General features: G+C 31.8%; 1 protein-coding gene across 2 annotated transcripts; it reads left to right on the top strand.

The window, feature by feature from the left end:
• Nucleotides 1-443: 443 nt before the first annotated feature.
• On the top strand, nt 444-18,593 carry LOC143076070 (proline-serine-threonine phosphatase-interacting protein 1-like). Of its 2 annotated transcripts, XM_076251702.1 has the most exons (13): nt 444-594; nt 6,802-6,902; nt 7,507-7,578; nt 10,340-10,481; nt 11,732-11,794; nt 12,837-12,944; nt 13,312-13,323; nt 14,537-14,582; nt 15,232-15,311; nt 15,888-15,986; nt 16,579-16,675; nt 17,309-17,413; nt 18,055-18,593. In XM_076251702.1, coding segments are annotated over exons 1-13 (966 nt in total). In that variant the 5' UTR covers nt 444-555; the 3' UTR covers nt 18,057-18,593. The 2 variants fall into 2 exon arrangements, with proteins under 2 accessions (XP_076107817.1, XP_076107818.1); XM_076251703.1 differs by lacking the exon at nt 13,312-13,323.
• Nucleotides 18,594-19,050: the final 457 nt, after the last annotated feature.

Below are 19,050 nucleotides of genomic sequence, written 5' to 3'. Positions count from 1 at the left end.
AGGGAATCACTGAAGCGTGACTGGAGCGGGCCCCCTCTTAGGTCAGTCAGTGGGCCCCCACTTATGAAATTTTCTGGATCCGCCACTGAATCGCTGTGAGGTGTCAAAGCAAAAAATATCGCTGTAAGGCTTCAAGGCAAAAAAATATATATAGCCTTTCAAGACGTCATAATTTTTTGGACTAGCCTCAGATGGAGAATTATCTTATACAACATCTTCTTAATATGTTTAAATTAATAACTTGAATGTGGACCATTGATAAAAAAAAAAAAAGAAAGATAAAGAGAGTTCAATACTTGTATAATGCATGTTTCATAAACGTAATAAATTGCAGACATGTACTTGTCAATGTCAAGTATTGAACAATCGACGCTTGTTAGTGCATACATTTTACTTTGACAGGTTTGCGGTCTGCTACTTCCGAGAACACCTAATACATGTAATACACATTCGTAAACACTTGAGATTTATCATTGTGTATACCTGCACGCACTATTTCACTTCCTTGTTTTTACAATGATGATTATATTGATAGCAAGGTAGACGTTTGAAAATATGGGTCGTCATAATAAAAGTTTCGTCGAGAATTTTTGGGTAAGAAATTATTTTTTTAAATTTTAATTCATGATTTAAAAATAATTTAAGAAATATAATATTATATTTGATATGATTTATACACTTAAACATATGAGGGTTGTTTAGTATAGGTAAAGTTAATTTTACTTGTCAAATCCGATATGTTTACTAAAAATTTACATATGAATTTGTTTTGAGAGAAACAATAAAACAGCTGCAGTATTATTATGTTTAATTAAAATACTTGATTATAATTGAAATAGTATGAAGTTTGCGACATTCGCATATTGAAAAAATAGTATATATCGGGTTAAGCTAACAAGTAAATATATAAACATCAAACATATACATGTATATATAATATCTTATTTTAGTATATGCAATTCTATGCATTTGATAAATGATGTGCTTTAAAATTGAACCTCGTTGGAATAACTTCCTGTTTCGGAGTTCTTATTTCTGACTTTAATAAGATTTTATTTGTACTCAAGAGTAATAAGGTGTTCAGTGAACAAAGTAAATACTTATTATTTACATTTCCAAACGCAATTTTTAGTACATTATAGTGTCATTAAAGACTTAACTTTGGGCAAACCTAAAAATATTAATGCAGAAACTCTTAGTTATTTATTTAATTCGGGGTACTACGAGCCAATGAACACGATAAATAATACCAGTTTTGTGATCTATATTTAATTTTTATACATATATGAAACGAAGTCAAATCGTTGACCCTAAACACCTAAATAGTTTAAAAACCTAGGAGAACGGTAAATTCCCTACAAACATAATACTTTTACTGTAAATACGATGATCTATATTATAAAGTGAATAACAAACTTAAGTAGCTATCAATTTTTTTATATCTATGATATTCGTTAAACATGAAATAACAAAACAATAAAATACCTCTAAGTCAATGATTTTTTTTTGCATGTGTACATATTAATATCTGTAGCATTGTGTCTCGTTACCTTGAAAACTGAATGATTTGTTCAAAGAAATACCTATTGTCCTAATTTTTCCCACACTGGGCCAAAGCTGACTGAGATACTATACAATCGTGGAAGTATTTTATTACTTCCATGAAATAACCTAGTAATATCTTTTTAAATAATACAATACACAAACTAAATAATAATCTTCAAAAGTTTTCCTGCAGATCACATAATATTGAATTTCGTTAATTGAAGAAGTAATGCATGATCAGTGCATTGCAACTGGAGGCAATCGTTAATTAATTTTGTAAAACTGGAGGAGGTTGCAGACAATTTAATAATACAAAAACACAGTTTGGTTTTCTATTGAATCTTTGTTTATGTTCTGATTGTTAAATGTTACTATCTTTTGAAAGAACGAATACATGTACGTATTGTTATGATTCTGGTATAGTTCAGTGGTAATTGTTTAATAATAAAACAGCTTACGAAATACTTAAAAAAAATATCAAAGTAAAAACTTCTGAAACTTACAAGGAATATGAAATTATAATAATTAATACTTTTAAGAACGAACGAAGGGGAAATTTTATTTCAGTATCGAAAGACAAACTATGAACTTTGTAAAACTCAAGTTTTAGATCAAATATGAACAATGAATAAATAAACATTGTTAACGTTCTTGATAGTGTTTTGTTAAAAAAAAAAATGAAGGCATGGAAAGTTCCCACGTGATATGTATGCTGCTCTGTATTTTTAAAGTTTTAGTGTATTTATTCTTGAGATTATTAAATCCGTTTAAGCCGGTGATAAGAGCCTTCCTAAATTTGCAATTACATTTTGTAGGTGTTATAAAGGTCTCATTGTGACTTTGAGACGAATAACTGTGCCATTTGGTTACTCTGTGGTTTTATTTTTGCTGTGAAAGTACTGATTTTGTGCCGTGGATTATGGATATTCCAGTTTTTTTATTATATGCTTTTTTCCTTAATTTTGTTTTATAACAGTAATATCCTTTATTTTGAAGAGGGTTACACAGATAGTTACCACAGCCCCACCTCAGACCATTTGTTTCACTATATCAAACGTAGATTCTATTAAATAATGAAAATATAATTTTTTAACCAGTAATTTAAAATATAAAAAACTTGTCTTGTATTTCCCGTTGTAATAATTTAAAACATCTAATCAATAAATATCTGTTCTAATTTCCCGGATCGAAAAACTTGAAAGGAATATGAAATTATATTACAGTTACTAATTATTTATGTGTGCCAGAGGCCGATTAGGGGGGCAGGGGGCCCGGACCCTCCTTTGTTGGGAAAAAAATTGGTTGCTTATATAGGGAATCACTGAAGCGTGACTGGAGCGGACCCCCTCTTAGGCAGTCAGTGGGCCTCCACTTATGAAAATTTCTGGATCCGCCACTGTGTGCTTTCAGTGAACAACAAAGAGGAACTTTTATTTTAGTATCATGGCGTAAGACTGAAGTTGCAAACGTTGTATTCGTATTGACCTTGGAAAAATCATGTCTTACTTTGAAAAGAAAAAAATATAAAGTAGACATGTACAAGTATAATGTACCTGACAAGAAGCACCGCATTAAATTAAGATATTCGGGTTTAGGTTAGTTAAACGTTCCTTGATTTGAATCCAGCTGTATTTCTAAAACAAGGAGGAAATCGGCCAAATACCGCCTTGTCGGACTCACTTTTGACAGTATGGGAAATTTGAAATCGTATGGCATCGGCATTGGCTATTTTCCTTGTTTTATGTGATACTAGTAATATCGAGTCTTTGTTTTAAAGGTTAACCAAATTATTATTGATTGATTGATTGTTGGTTGCTTAACGTCCTGTGGCAAATATTTCATGCATGTTCAGGACGAGAACAAGTTAACAATAAATACAATAGGTAGGTTTTGTAACGCTAGAGGCCATCCGGGATGATGTTCGGGAAAATTTCGACTGCAACTGGAAAATGAGAGTATATTGGACAGGGATTGATATTTTGCCTTTCAACATGCCACCTACGGACCCCTCACAGAGTTGTTGCAAGGGTTCTTAACGTGCAAAGAGCGTGGCACTCTCTTTACACGACACATCGGAGTGAACGTCTCCATTCTGACCGGACGTGGCTGCAAACTTTATACATCCCGCACAGCCAAACGGACGCCCCACTTCGGCAAGCGTTTTACTGTCGGTCGGGAGAAGACCAAGTGACCGTATTTCATTCCCCCAGTCACCCTTGGGGTATCCAATTATTAATAAAAATAATCAATTAACGCTATTTATATAGTTATGTTACATAGTTATGGAAATGCCTTTTTTAACTGGTAAATTAAAGTAATAATTTGTATGTATGTTTCAGTTCCATTTCCTGTATTCAATTAAAACATCTGATCGATAAATATTTATTTTTATTTCCCGAATCGAGAAACTTGAAAGGAATATGAAATTATACTTAGTTTTGTACCATAATTTCAATGACAAACAAAGAGGAAATTTTATTTTAGTATCGGAAGACAGTACATACATTGAACTGACCTTGGCAAATTCATGTTTTACTTTAAACATATTTTTTTTTAATAAAAAGTCATGTATACATAGGTGTTATGTACCAGATGTCAAACATGATATGAGATGATTTTTTATACGACAGTGTGGCATTTCTTGATTTTCAATTCTTTTTTTTTTTCTAAAGGAAGGAACTCGAAGAGGGCGGCCGGGTCTGATTAAAATCAAACTCTCAATTGCTTTAGTTAAATAAAACACTTTATGTTAATATCCTTAAAACATCAATTTTATTTTTTGTATATATTTGTGTGTGCATTACTTAGGGTAAAGGGTATACACGTTCTTCATTTGGTGGTTTGATTGTGAACCATGTTTCTATTCTGATGCGAATTTTATTGGAAGGTATACACTAGGAATCTCCGAACATGTATTTCAAAGAAGGACCCCTTAGTCTCCCTTAAGTGCTATCATATGCAACCCATGAAATAAGATATGAAACAACTCTAGTAAAATGGTCTCTTATAGTAAATATATAAAATAAATAAATCTGTTTTAAAAGTCAGACAAACAGTGATACGGGTTAAATAATGAAAGATGATTCGTAAAACATCAACTGTCCGATCTTTGTCATGCTCGGATCATAGTATTACTCTAAAGTCTTATGAATGCCGTTTCTGAGAGACCCTATAATGTATAATTGTCAAAGTCGTTAAAATGCCCTCGTATGGTACAAAGAATGAATAAACCTTATTAAACCTAAAACATTTGAAATCACTTATATTCAAGTATCTCGGAGATGAATTGTTTTAAAAGCAACTTAAACTTTATAAGTGTTCCTTTTACAAATAACACCGGACTTGTTACATAGCTGTGCACTTCCTTAAAAGCAACGACACATGACCACTTCTATCTATCAATGTGGGGGTATTATTGAATGTTTGTGTGATATTAATGTTCTTTTATGTAACTTTATATTCATAAAATTCCTTTTTTTTTTGGGGAGGGGGGGGGATTGTAAAAGCTTATTATCATTATCTGTATTTTTCTAAATGCAAAATAGCAGAATCGCCATAGGTTTCTGCTTCTGCTTAGGTAAATCCAAGCTTCCAAATATTAACTTCAAAGGACTCTATAAAATTCAAAAAACAAATTCGACAACAAAGCTCTTTTCGTAAAATTATCAACTATAAATACAAATATGAAAAATGTGTAAACGCACATGTACACATGCACGTGTTTCGCTACCTGTTTCCTTTTCCCTTTCCTTTGTTTTATTTGTTCTCGCAGATATTGACCAGGAAATGATTTCAAAGTCGGAAATAAACTTTTTTCAATTAAAACAATTGTTTAATCATACCTATTGTACTTACAGCCATAAAACTATCTTTTCATCTACATCCGGTCGGATTTGGATATTAAATCCGGTACTTCGAATAGGGAGAGTTTCAGATTCTCTGTGCATTAAAAAAACATTTGCAACGACTATTTAAGAGATCCAGAGGTGGCATGACTTTCCTATCTGCAGAACATACTTATTGGACTTATTTTTACTTTGTTTTCGGCCTGAATATAAATGTAATATTTGCAACTGGACGTTCAGCAAAACAGAAAAGAATCAATTAATCAATTGAACAAAAGCTGCTTCTGACTAATATTTGATATGATATATAGAAATATGAAGTTGTGATATGATCGCCAAAGAGACAACTCTCTAGTACAGACCAAAAATTGACACAGACATTAAAAACTATAGGTCACCGTACGGCCTACAACAATGAGTTAACACAATAACACATAGTCGGCAATAAAAGGCCCCGAAATGACAAATGTTAAACCATTCAAACGAGACAACCACGGTCTGATTTAAGTACAAAATTATGAACAAAAAATATATGATACACAGCAACAAAACAACAAGCACAGAAAACATGCTCCTGACTTTGGAACAGGCACATATAGAATATTAGCATATTTTCTTTTTCAATTTCTGCAAGTCGAATTCTGAATCTGAAAGAAATTCTTGTTATGTTCAAAGACAATACCGACTTTTATTTTGTTTCGTCGTTCTTTATCAGTTCTGTTGGAGCCTACTCAAAATGTACTAAAGTCCCGGATGTACAGTATTGATGAAGTACTTCAGTCTCAACAGTTTTACTTTTTAGTACCATTATTTAACAGGACTAGATTGTACTACATATCTAAAGTATCAACTATATACCTCTATTGTGTAGAACAATGAACAGACTTCAACTTAAAAATTATTATAGTACTTAAAGTGTTTTAAATTTGAAGTACTGGACTGGTTTGAAAAAAGATTTGTACATAAAAAATACTACACATTATAAAAATACAAAACTGTTCCCAACACTTGATATACAAAACTTGATCTTGTTGATGGTGCTTATATTGTGCTTTCCTGAAATTTGATATAAAAATAAGGAGTTCGAGAGATGGTATGAATACCAATGAAAAAAAATATAAAACAGAGACAAAATGGCGGAGATATAAATAACTAAAGACACAGTCCGATCGACAACAACGAGCAATACCCATACCGCATAGTCAGGTATGAAAGGAAGATGAGCAGTACATTTTACCACAGCATTTGATGTTCGTTTATGACAACTATCTGGGTCGTTTTGATCTATAAAATGTAAATCGACACTCTCACCAAAATATTTTGTTCGAAGACAATTTTCGTCTCGGTACATGTGTAGTAGCTCTGCCCTTATATTGATGTTTTTTTATGTCTTTTTGTATTATTTTATTAGGTTGAGGATATAAACAGTTCTTCAGGTTTTGATGTGTTATGTGCTCGTATGAGGGATGGCAGAAAGCTGTGTAAAGAAATAGATGACTACTTACGACAGAGGTACAGACAAATACTGCAAACAAACTTATTTTCGTGGATACTTTATTTTGCGTTTAGCATGTACTAGTTTTTCGCGGCGAATTGATTTCGCGATTTTGAAAATTTTGTTATGAATTTAGATAAAGATAGTTTTATATATTCGCGACCATTAATTTTCGCGTTATTTTTCTACTCGCGAAAAACGCAAATTTGTTTTTACTCAGTCTTGATTTACAGCGATATTTTGATGTGGATCACGTGATGTGGGTACTACGTATAAAATTGTTGGGATCTAGCAGACAAAACTTTGAATGGGAATGGGGAATATGTCAAAGAGAAATCAAACCAGACTAAAGGAAAAATAGCAGAATGCCACAAATGGTTGTTCAACACAGCAAGAGAGAAATCTCGCATCCGGAAGCTGGCCTCAACAAACATTACACACATATATATCAACACTGAGTGAAAAAAACAAACAAACATAATAGTAATATACATTAATCGAACATAGAAGCCAACGTATTTGCCACAAAATCAACTCTTTTTTGTCTAAAAATATTTTTTTTATTTAATCTTTAACCTCATCATCCTATTCATTGAAGTTTTATTTCAAATTTTATTTCAGATCAAAAATTGAAACTCAGTATGTTAAAGAATTACAGAAACTGAACAAACAAGACAACAAAGAAGATTTAGGGTAATGCAACTGAACAGCATACTTTATTTTTTTTAACAGTTTTTCCATGATTTACCTCAAGTTGATAGCAGAAATGATTTTAACTTACACGTCACCTAGCAATAAGTTTTGGCGAATCTGATGTTCAGTGGTTGTCGTCTTAGTTTATGTGGTTCATAAGTGTCTCTCGTTTCTCGTTTTTATATAGTTTAAACCGTCGTAACTACAATCCCCTTCCCTTTCATGGATGTGACCTACCGAATTAGACTATTTACCGGATTTGTTATCACATAAGGTAGCAATACACAGTTAGGAAAAAAAACTTAAAGTTGACACTCATAATATTTAAACACCCTCTTTCCCCTCCTGTCTAACAAAGAAGGCTTTATATGTGTGTTATGCATGTATAGTTATAGAAAGAGAATCTTCCATAGATTTGATTTCTAATGGTCATAAGGGTGAAATATAATCCCCTTTGGGTGTAACCATGGCAACAATCTGCATTTCTTAGATACAAAATATAGCAAAAAAGGGGGCTGAACATGTTACAAAAGTCTCCAAAATTTGGTCTAAAGGAAAATTTCAATCAATTACAGTGATACTTTACCTGAATCCATAGGTTTATATCTATCAAGTGGTCCAAAAAAAAAATCATATGCATTTCTGCTCGTTTTTCCATAAAATTGAATTGAAAAGATCGAGCGCAAAATCTTTGTTGATAAGGTAGCAATACACAGTTAGGAAAAAAACTTAAAATTGACACTCATAATTTTTAAACACCCTCTTTCCCCTCCTGTCTAACAAAGAAGGCTTTATATGTGTGTTATGCATGTATATACTTATAGAAAGAGAATCTTCCATAGATTTGATTTCTAATGGTCATAAGGGTGAAATATAATCCCTCTTGGGTGTAACCATGGCAACAATCTGCATTTCTTAGATACAAAATATAGCAAAAAAGGGGGGTGAACATGTCACAAAAGTCTCCAAAATTTGGTCTAAAGGAAAATTTCAATCAATTACAGTAATACCTTTCCTGAATCCATAGGTTTATATCTATCAAGTGGTCCCAAAAAAATCATATGCTTATCTGCTCGTTTTTCCATAAAATTGAATCACAGGGGCTTGTTACAATTGCCGGGTTTACTATCCATACGAACCCCTAAAAAAACACAAGGGAGGAAGCTCATTTGCGACAATGCTTCAAATTATTGCTGTGAAATTTTTCTAAGACTTTCACTTACTTTGTGACCTGAATAAATCTGTTCCCACTTGAATTATCTCTTCAATGACATATATTTATTACCTTAAGTAACCTCTATAACTATTGTAATCCTTAAAACAAACTCGACATTTCTGAAATAGAACGAATCGAGGCCCTAAATTTGAAAATGAAAGTACTAAAGCGACACCTACCGGAAAATATATTTTTGGCACTCTCGGGTGTTACCATAAATGTTCTGTTTTTCGGAAGTCTACTGTATTTTAGATTTCAATAATGTAAAAAATGGCGGGAATTATTAGGTACACACTGTACTTCATCGTCATATTTTGGTAAACTCTCGAGAGAACCGAAAATATATTTTCCGGTAGGTATCGCTTTAGTACTTTCATTTTCAAATTTAGGGCCTCGATTCGTTCTATTTCAGAAATGTCGAGTTTGTTTTAAGGATTACAATAGTTATAGAGGTTACTTAAGGTAATAAATATATGTCATTGAAGAGATAATTCAAGTGGGAACAGATTTATTCAGGTCACAAAGTAAGTGAAAGTCTTAGAAAAATTTCACAGCAATAATTTGAAGCATTGTCGCAAATGAGCTTCCTCCCTTGTGTTTTTTTAGGGATTCGTATGGATAGTAAACCCGGCAATTGTAACAAGCCCCTGTGATTGAATTGAAAAGATCGAGCGCAAAATCTTTGTTGATAAACACTACAATAATGTATGGACCTATGAACGGTACGGATAGGAAAATACGGACTGTCAATCATATAAATGGCCTATAAAACATGTTAAAAACAATCTTAATGTTCATATAAACCCACTAAGAAGGCTATATTATTCTTCAATTATCTAAAAATCAATTTTATTGTACAAAAACTTTCATATTTGGCCATAATGCGAAACTAAACTTCTAACTGTGAATTGCTACCTAAGCAACACGATGGGTGCCACATGTGGAGCAGGATCTGTTTCCCCTTCCGGGGCACCTTTGATCACCCCTAGTTTTTGGTGGGGTTCGTGTTGCTTATTCTTTAGTTTTCTATGTTATGTCATGTGTACTATTGTTTGTCTGTTTGTCTTTTTTCATTTTTAGCCATGGCGTTGTCAGTTTATTTTCGATTTATGAGTTTGACTGTTCCTCTGGTATCTTTCGTCCCTCTTTTAGACCGGGTTGTCCATACATGCCACAAAATCAGTACATGTACAGCACATGTACAGCAAAAAAACACCACAAGAATCCGCGCTTTATTCGGGCGTCACTGATGAGACTTTTGTAGACGAAATGCGCGTCTGGCGTATATATAAAATTTTAATCCTGATATCTATGATGAATTTATTTATTGCTGTTTGTCGTCTCAATCTTCATCTTTTGTATGATTAATTGATTACAATGTATTTTACCGTAATCCAGGTTTCTTTTTATTTGTCTGAAGCGTGTTTGCGCTTTATGTATGTATATGTTCTCCAAAAGAGTTTAGAAGCACATCTGTCAATTGTAGTATTTGCTTTTCAGTAATTTTTGTTTTTCGTTTGAAAAGTGTTTTTCGTTTCAAATTAGGGGCTTAGAAATTGCTTGGAGAGAAATGAAACAACAAACGGAAAGAATAGCACACCACCATGACTTGGCAGCGAAACAATTTCTCAACGTAGCAAATGAACTAACCTCATTTAATACTGAACAAAAGAAAGTCACAAAAGAGGTAAAATTAAGTTTTTATTCACGATTGTTTTCCTTTCATTTGCATAAGGCCAAATAAAAAATATGTGTGTTTCCAATTTCCCTACCTACTTTATATTTTAAGCTTAAAAATAGCCTACCTTAAAGTTTTTTTGGTCGGTTTTCAATTAGCATTGTCAAAGTATGAATTTCTCTTTCATAGACTCAATGTAAAACAAAATCTAAAGTAAAAAAATCCCTACCTACAATGTTATAAAAAAACCACACATATTATTTTATTAGGCCTAAGTTAAAATCTGATCAAAATGGTAATCGTGTTGCTTATATAAAGGTTTTGTAATAAGGTCGGTAATTTTTTTTATAGTAGCTATAGCTGGTAGCATGGAGCTTAAGATGGTACCGTACCCAACACCTTAACTAAAATTAATTTGGCTCGTTTAATTTTCATAAAATTTTAACAAAGTATTTACTTTGCCCTTTGACAAAAATATAAAAATTTAAAAATATTTGAACCAACCATTTTATCAGAAAAATTACACTGGTGATATAGCAGTTTGAGAAACAATTATTTTGATCATTGAGAAGCTTAACGTAATTAAAACGTTTAGCTGATTTTACAGAGTTATCTCCCTGTAGTGTTAGGTACCACTTTAATACGAAATTAATACCATTATTCAGACTGTTTGTTTTTGTAAAATATATTCAAATGCAATGTTTTGATAATAACTAAACATCTATATAATGCAAGTGGACATGAAGCAAACTTGCAATTAAATCAATCAAATGAGCAGCAGCTAAGAGTATGATGGACATTGCTGGTATATTGCAAACATTGAAATTTTGTTTACTGAAGCACTTTACCACTATATTGAAAAGGAGAAGTGATATTTATTGCTATTATACGACCATTAGTAATTAGCGAAACCCATACAGTATAGTAAACTTTAAAAGGTCATTGGTTGAAAAATGTGAAACAATTTAAAAGAATAAAAAACATTTTGCGATCCATACTTAAACAATAAAAAGAGAAAACATTAGGACGAACACTCTAATACATGTTCCTGGAATGAGACAGACACATAAAGAATGTGGCGGTGATAAACATGCTTATGAGGGCTCAACCATTCCTCTAACATGTGGTGTAACAACACAACACAACTTAAATTATGAATTGAAACGGCTTCAGTCATTAGATCGGTAATGAGCACAAAAACTAATTCAAAGTGGCAAAAAGACTCTCATATTTCAATGCATATGATTATTTTTTTACAGTGGGAGGACAAAGTATCAAAGCTTCATAGTGCTGCCAAAAATACATACGCTAAGGTTAATAATGTGAGTAATTCGGTATCAGTATTTTATATCAATTTATAACTTTAGTAGTAGAATGTAGTAAAATGTTAACGATATTGACTATGCTATTTTCGGTTCATAACTACATTAATAGATTTGAAGACGTTGATTTTGATAGAGCTTTGAAAGCAGGTTCATTGTAAAATTATATATGTTACAACCTTTAAACTACCAATGCATTGCTAAATTGCTATTTATCCTCCGTTCCTATTCAAATAACATATCTTTTTGTAAAATATTTACGTCTGAAGCATAAAGTGATGTGATCGATGTATGACGATATATATATAAATCAACTCTTGAGGTAGAACAAGGAACAAATCATTTGATATCCTTTGTTCTAGTTCACATGGTCCGAGTGCACAGTTATTGTCCCTTGATTAACGAAAATCGACGAACATACTCCCTAGTGTGGAAAGTGTGTTACTTGTCAATTTTTTGTATACCCCTTCCAAATTTATTTCTTTATGTTTTATGCCTCAAGTAGCAAGAAAGGGAATAAAATTACCCTGTAAAAAAATTTGATTCATGAATTATAATGTAAAGTAGTGATTTGGTCCAGTTGAAAAAGGTAAAAAATTAGCATTTCGGAGGCTGTCAAAAGATTTTAAGACCCCTTTACATAAAATTATCCAATTTTGAGTTAGAGCTGATGAAGTTTTCTATAATTTTGATATAATTTGTCCCAAAAGTAGTACAACACACTGTAAAAATATTATGAAGAAAGCGCAGGGGGGATTTTTTTTATTTCCATTTATTGTCTAAAAGAAATGCACTACGAAATAACTGTGTAGACAAGTACTCGGACCACTTTAAGCTTTTTTTATTTTTGAAAAGTGTCCGTAATATATACAATGTTAAAGCGTTTAGAATTTTGTCAATCATGGTATATTATTTTGAAGAATTTCTTGAAAAACAAAGAATATGTGATTAAAACTTTTGTTCTTTTTGAAATGATTATTCGTTTTGTTTCATTTAAAACATATGCTTGTCATTTAGACTTGTACTTTTCCATTTTTTAAAGCAACAAAAAGTGTATGTTTCTAAGTATGATGAAAACTCCAGTGCTCAAGCCGCCTTAAAGTACAACGAGAAACACAGTGGCAACATCACGCCTAAAGAAATGGATAAGGTAAAATTATATAGTATGCACTCGGCAAATTGTAAAATCAAATTTATTGTAGATGATAGCTTCCTCCTCTATATATATATTGGTAGACTATTGATTTACGTTTTATCTTGTATTACAAAATAGCAATTCACAATAGGTATAGTTCTTTGTTTATATCTGCAAATTTTGAGACAGATTGACAATAATGGGTTAGACTGTTTGTTGGAATAAAGAAAATTTAGTGATGTATTGCTTTATTGAGACTGATTTATCAAATTTTAATATCAAATATTTGTGTTTGTTTGAATCAAATTGTCAACTTAGCTATTGAAGGGGAGATAACTCAAATAGGAATTGTTTTATACAGGAATGATATTTTTACTTGTAGCTAGAACAGAAGGTCGGTGACACAATTTTTTCATTTTTTTATTTTCTTAAAGCATATTTTAATTTAAAGCTATTTTCTCCTTTTTTATTTTTGCAAAATTCTATCTTATTGATTTCTTTATATTCCAAAAATGTGTTTTTGTCATGAACAATTAATGCAAATTTGGGCAATTTGGCACGACATTTAGCTTGAAAAATAGCATAGTGATACATACAATTAATTATTTCTAAATCAAAAGCATGGGAAAACCCACATTCTGGCAAAGTATAAGAAAACATTCTAATGAGTATTGTTCTGGATGGCCTACTTTTTACTTATTTACTAACTAGTAGTGGACTATGAAAACAACTTTGATGTATTATACATGTATAAAAATTGGGGCATTCCGGCTTCCTCCACCCCCCAAAAAAAAAATGATTGGAACGAAATAGCCAAAAGTGATTAATGTGTCGTAAAACATCAACCAATCAATCGTATTACATTTATCATCAGATTATTATTTTTTGATTAATTGGTAGCTTGAATTTTAACTTTGGTAAATCCTAGAAATGACTTTCTGCTTATGAACTTATAACTTAATTCCTAACGGCCTGTCTGGGTTTTTTTCTCAGAGGAATCTGAGCTCCTTATATTTTGGTCACATTATATCGTTGTAAGTGACAGAACTTTTGTGCTGGATGTACTGGATTGTGCTTTTTTAACTGATCATTTGGTGCGAATGGCTCGTCTTTAGAAAAGGGATTTAAGTACTAGAGTTTTCTGCATTTTTGATGCTCCTCATGCATTTTCCGAAAACTTCCAGAAATGTTGGTTAATAATGTCCATTCCTGTCTGAACAGCAACACAGGATTCTTGGAGCTTCAAGTTTTCTCACTAATTCCTTGCATTCAGCAAATAGATTCTGCGTCTAACGTGATATTGACAATTCGACTGTTCCTCTATGAGCTGTATTTATTGGCTGATTCAGTTTTGCTGCATGATTGCTTATCTTATATGTTATAAAATTGAGAATTGGAATGGTGAATGTGTCAAAGAGAAAACAACCTGACCAAAAGGCAGAAAATAGCCAAAGGCCACCGATGTTTACTCTAAATTTTAGTCATCTTCAAATGTTTAATAAAAAAAATGCTCTATGGAACACCAAAACAATGAATGAATTAGTTACTTTTAATGACATAGAAATAAGTTTTAAAAAGTCAAATATCTATTTTGCATATTCTTTTAGACCAGAACAAAAGCTGACAAAGCAAGGGATGAGTTAGAGAAAACAGGTATTTTTTTTATATCACGGTAAAACAAGATGGAAATCTTATTCTATGTAGTAAAATCTGACATGTTTTTTCTCCAAATATTTATAAAATACATCAAGTGTGTTTCATTCTTAAGACCTTAATAGAATCAGTGTGAACATTTACTTTTGGCATGTTGTGTTTGTAAAATATCTGTAAAATTAAAGTTGAGATTAGAAAAGGGGAATACGTCAAACAGACAACATCCGACCCATATAGCAGAAAACAGCCGAATGTCACCAATGGGCCTTCAAAGCAACGAGAAAATCCCGCATCCAAGGCAGACCCAGCTGGTCCCTTAATAAAAATGTGTACAAGAGACCAAACTGATATGTATAGTTGGTTATGTTTAAATTTTTCAAAAACAAATTAATTTTACAACTGATGAAATCAATATTTTAAGATTTCACATCTGTGTTGATTTAATAACCTTAGAGTATGTTTTAAGAAGACCAATATGTTAACATCATGGATCGTACCTAGATTAACGGGCTTTATAAACAAAGTCAGTGTAATACTTAGAGAAAAAGTTGTAAAATATACAGACCGTTAGAAAGGGATCGACAAGAAAATTGTTGATGAACTTAAAACATTTACTTTTACGTGAATATAAATAATGTTTCCTTTTCAGATACGTTATATCAAAATCTTGTAAAGCAGGTCCAAGAGGAGATGTCAACATGGGAAAAAGAAATGTCTGGTTTATGTAAAGTGAGTTCAATAATTTTTTACATTTATTCACATTTTTCACATTTTAAAATAACATATAATTTTATTCAGATAATTCTACAGACTTAGGGATTTGATTCCGTGCATGCATATAATGTCAGCTATCTGTACACCATTGTTTGGTCTATGGTAATATAATGTCTTCCCATCTCCAACCTAGCTATTTTCTAACTATCATATAAAAAATATGATGTGGTATGATTGCCAATGAGAAAAATGTCCACAAGAGACCAAAAATGACACAGAAATCAACAAGTATAGGTCACCGTACGGCCTTCAACAATGAGCAAAACCCATACCGCATTATGTATAATTGCTCAAGTTGAACTAGATCTTTTGGTGACATTTATTGTGCATATACAATGTTTTGTTTTATAATAAGACGGATAGAAATAAAGAAAACATACAATTATTAAATTAGAATAAAAAAAAAGATGTAGACACGCAAGAGGGAGGAATAAGGGATGAATAAAATTGTCCAAAGTGTGTTTACCTGTCATTCAATTAATCATTTAACAGGTTTATTTTTGTTGTTGTTAAATTTTATTTTTTACACAGAAATTCCAAGATTTAGATGAGCAAAGAATTGACCATTTACGTGATTATTTATGGAAGTGTACAAACATAGACTCACAGGCTAATGTTGATCATGATCAGGTAGGCAAATTCATTGAGGGAGAAGGTTGAGATATATAAAAAAGTAGTATAAACAATCCAAGTCACAATGCATAAAAAATAAACAATTGTTTGTCAAACAATGGCCTTCAACGAGGAGTTTATTATAGAGCTATATCTATTTCCGCGAACCTCTCAGTAATTGTCATTTCTTATTGTGCTTTTTCTTTTATCTTTCACATGTTCATTGTATCCACCCATCAGTAGCGGCACCCTATGAATCGCCGCTCATGTCGATTATATCTGTCATCTAATGTCATCCACGTCACATTTTACCGGAAATGACGGTTGTGCACCTGCTATTTTGATTTTTGATCTGAGTGATTTTGTGATTACCCTAAAGGATACAGGAGACAAAACACTACGGACAATTTAATTGTATACAAATTATGTTCATGTTAAGTTTTACAACAGTTGACCGATTGTATGACAATAAAACTTATTCTGTCATTTTGCTGTATACACTACTATTATCAAGATTGAAATATGTTGCAATTCATTGAACATTTGGTTTAATTTGTCTCGTTTAGAATCTTATCAACTACTGTATATGATTGCTGTTTTGTCTTTTCAGTGTTGTGAAAATGTCAGACTTATATTGGAAAAATGTGATATAGACAATGATATTGATCATTTCATAACCAGATTCAAAACTGGAAACAGGCATCCTGGTAATAAATAGATATGATAGTACGATGTGGTATGAATTCCAATGAGAAAACTCTCCAACCAATCACAACTTTCTAAAATTAAACCACTAAAGGCCAAACTATGGCCTTTAATACGGAGCCTTGACTCACATCGAACAGCAGGCTATAGATAAAGTATGGAATGCTATTTCATCCGAAGTGTAGCCCCGCATATTGAAAGTTAAAACAAATAAGTCTTTCAGTGTTTTACTTCGCACTAGCTTTTAAACATGCAACTAGTCTTTTTAAACTTCTGCTTTCTGACTCGCATTGCAACCATGAGACTGTCACTGTATATTTGCAGAAATGTAAGAACCATCAAGTGTCTACCCATCAACATCACAACCATTTAAATACATTTGTATTCTTTGTCTACGGTTTAGATTTAACGTGTACATGTTAAAAGTTGACAAATGATAAACCTATTATGTTAGTGATTTGATCATTCCTGACAGAAGAGAAAGCTAAGGAATACATGATAATTATGCAAGCTGACCTACCGGACCACTGAGATTGCATGCTATAACACAATTAGCAGAAGAATAGAAATTTCATGGCAAAGTTTAATTTAAACTAGTAGCTAACATTTTTAGATTTCTTTATTATTAATTCTAGCACGGGTTGAATACAGAGGTCATGCAAAAATAAGCACACCAGTTAGTAACCGAAGGTTGCCATCGATACCCAACTCAGGATCTCATATTTATGCTGATGTTAGTTGTAAGTATCAAGAGACATTATGTAAAAGGGGAGTGAAAGGAAAGGGCTATTCGCTTGTAAAAATGTAGTTTCATCAATGATTTTCAAGCATTAATCTGAAACCAAATTAGAATAATCTTTGTTGCGGAAAAGAAAGCTTAGAACCAGATTAAGAAAATGACTGACACAAACGTACACGTGATTGTAGGAGTTGTGACCATTAGTATCTAGGTCTACATTTATAAAAAGGTTCAGACACCATTTGGTTATATTGGAAATAGCAATATTTGTCACAATAGAATTACTTTTCACAAACGACTTGATCTGAAATATGATTCCAATGGAAACGAATAAGCAAATTGTCTAAATTAATTCGTAGTGACCTCAAATACATGTATTTAAATGTAATGTCGTGGACACAATGTGAATATATAGCAATATGAGGGATCTTTATGAAATAAACGGGGGAAAAATAAGGAAAAATACGCATAGCCTTTGGATTTTGTTATCGATATGTTGAAAAATAACAGTTACCACTATCTAACAGAATTTCTTATTGTCTAAGAAAAACATACCTTAATATACAGGCCCGCTGTTTATCTTATAAATAATAACATTAAATTAATTAGAATAAATTAATGATATATCTAATTATTTTACAGAGAAAAACCGACTGATTTATCAGATGGTAATAGGAATAGTAATTACTATTTGGACGGGATGTGAATACTGTTCGTATATACTTTGAATGCTATGTAATTTTATTGTGTAAAGACTATTTTCTGTTCAATTGTTTCCTACTTTTCTTAACTGTTTAACTTTAACATATAGTATGGTAAAACATTACTTAGATAACTGTGTGGTGCACGGTAAAGGAAACCTGACTCCTGATTTCTGATCATACACTCGGTCCAGGTTTAAAAAAGAAGACTTTTCATGACATTTGTTTTATAATGTATAGGAGGCTTTCTGTTCACTTGTTCCTGGTCCTTATTACATGAACTGTTTTACAAGTATTCTGGCCAAACGGTGACTAAGATACTCGTATGTCGCAAAAGGGGAGAGAACCAGAAAAAAAAATCCTGATGCATATGATAAAAATGTTCACAGGGATACAGGTTATGAAGATATAAGAAAAGCTTATTTTGTAAGCTATATTTCAAATATACTCAAATCCCCGAATTAAAAAAAATGTTGACTTTTGATTTTTATGTTTTTTTTTACAATGGTTAATTGGGAGCATACACTGTATTAACACTTTTGAATTCTAGATAAATACAAAAGTTTTCACCTAATGAATGGCTGTTATTTATTTTGAATTTATTGAACCATAAAATTAATTTTTGACTCTTCACATTGAATATTCCGCGAAGCGGATTATGTTAAATGTGAAGAGTCAAAAATTCATTTTATGGTTCAATAAATTCAAAATAAATTATTGCCATTCATTATAAATAAATTTCTATCAAAAATAAGGTTCAAAGATGTATATTAATACGAATAACAACGTACACAGATGTTTGCGTATGAATACACAACGTTAGAGTGGGCGTGTCGCCATAAAAATTAATAACATTGAAAATAAAGCTAATTCTTTTAACCAATCAGAAGACAGTAAATACACCAAATTTATTTATATTCAAATAATTTGAAGAAAT

This window comes from Mytilus galloprovincialis, chromosome 5, assembly GCF_965363235.1.
Source record: "Mytilus galloprovincialis chromosome 5, xbMytGall1.hap1.1, whole genome shotgun sequence".
NCBI lineage: Eukaryota > Metazoa > Mollusca > Bivalvia > Mytilida > Mytilidae > Mytilus > Mytilus galloprovincialis.
This window is presented reverse-complemented; position numbering and strand designations above follow the sequence as displayed.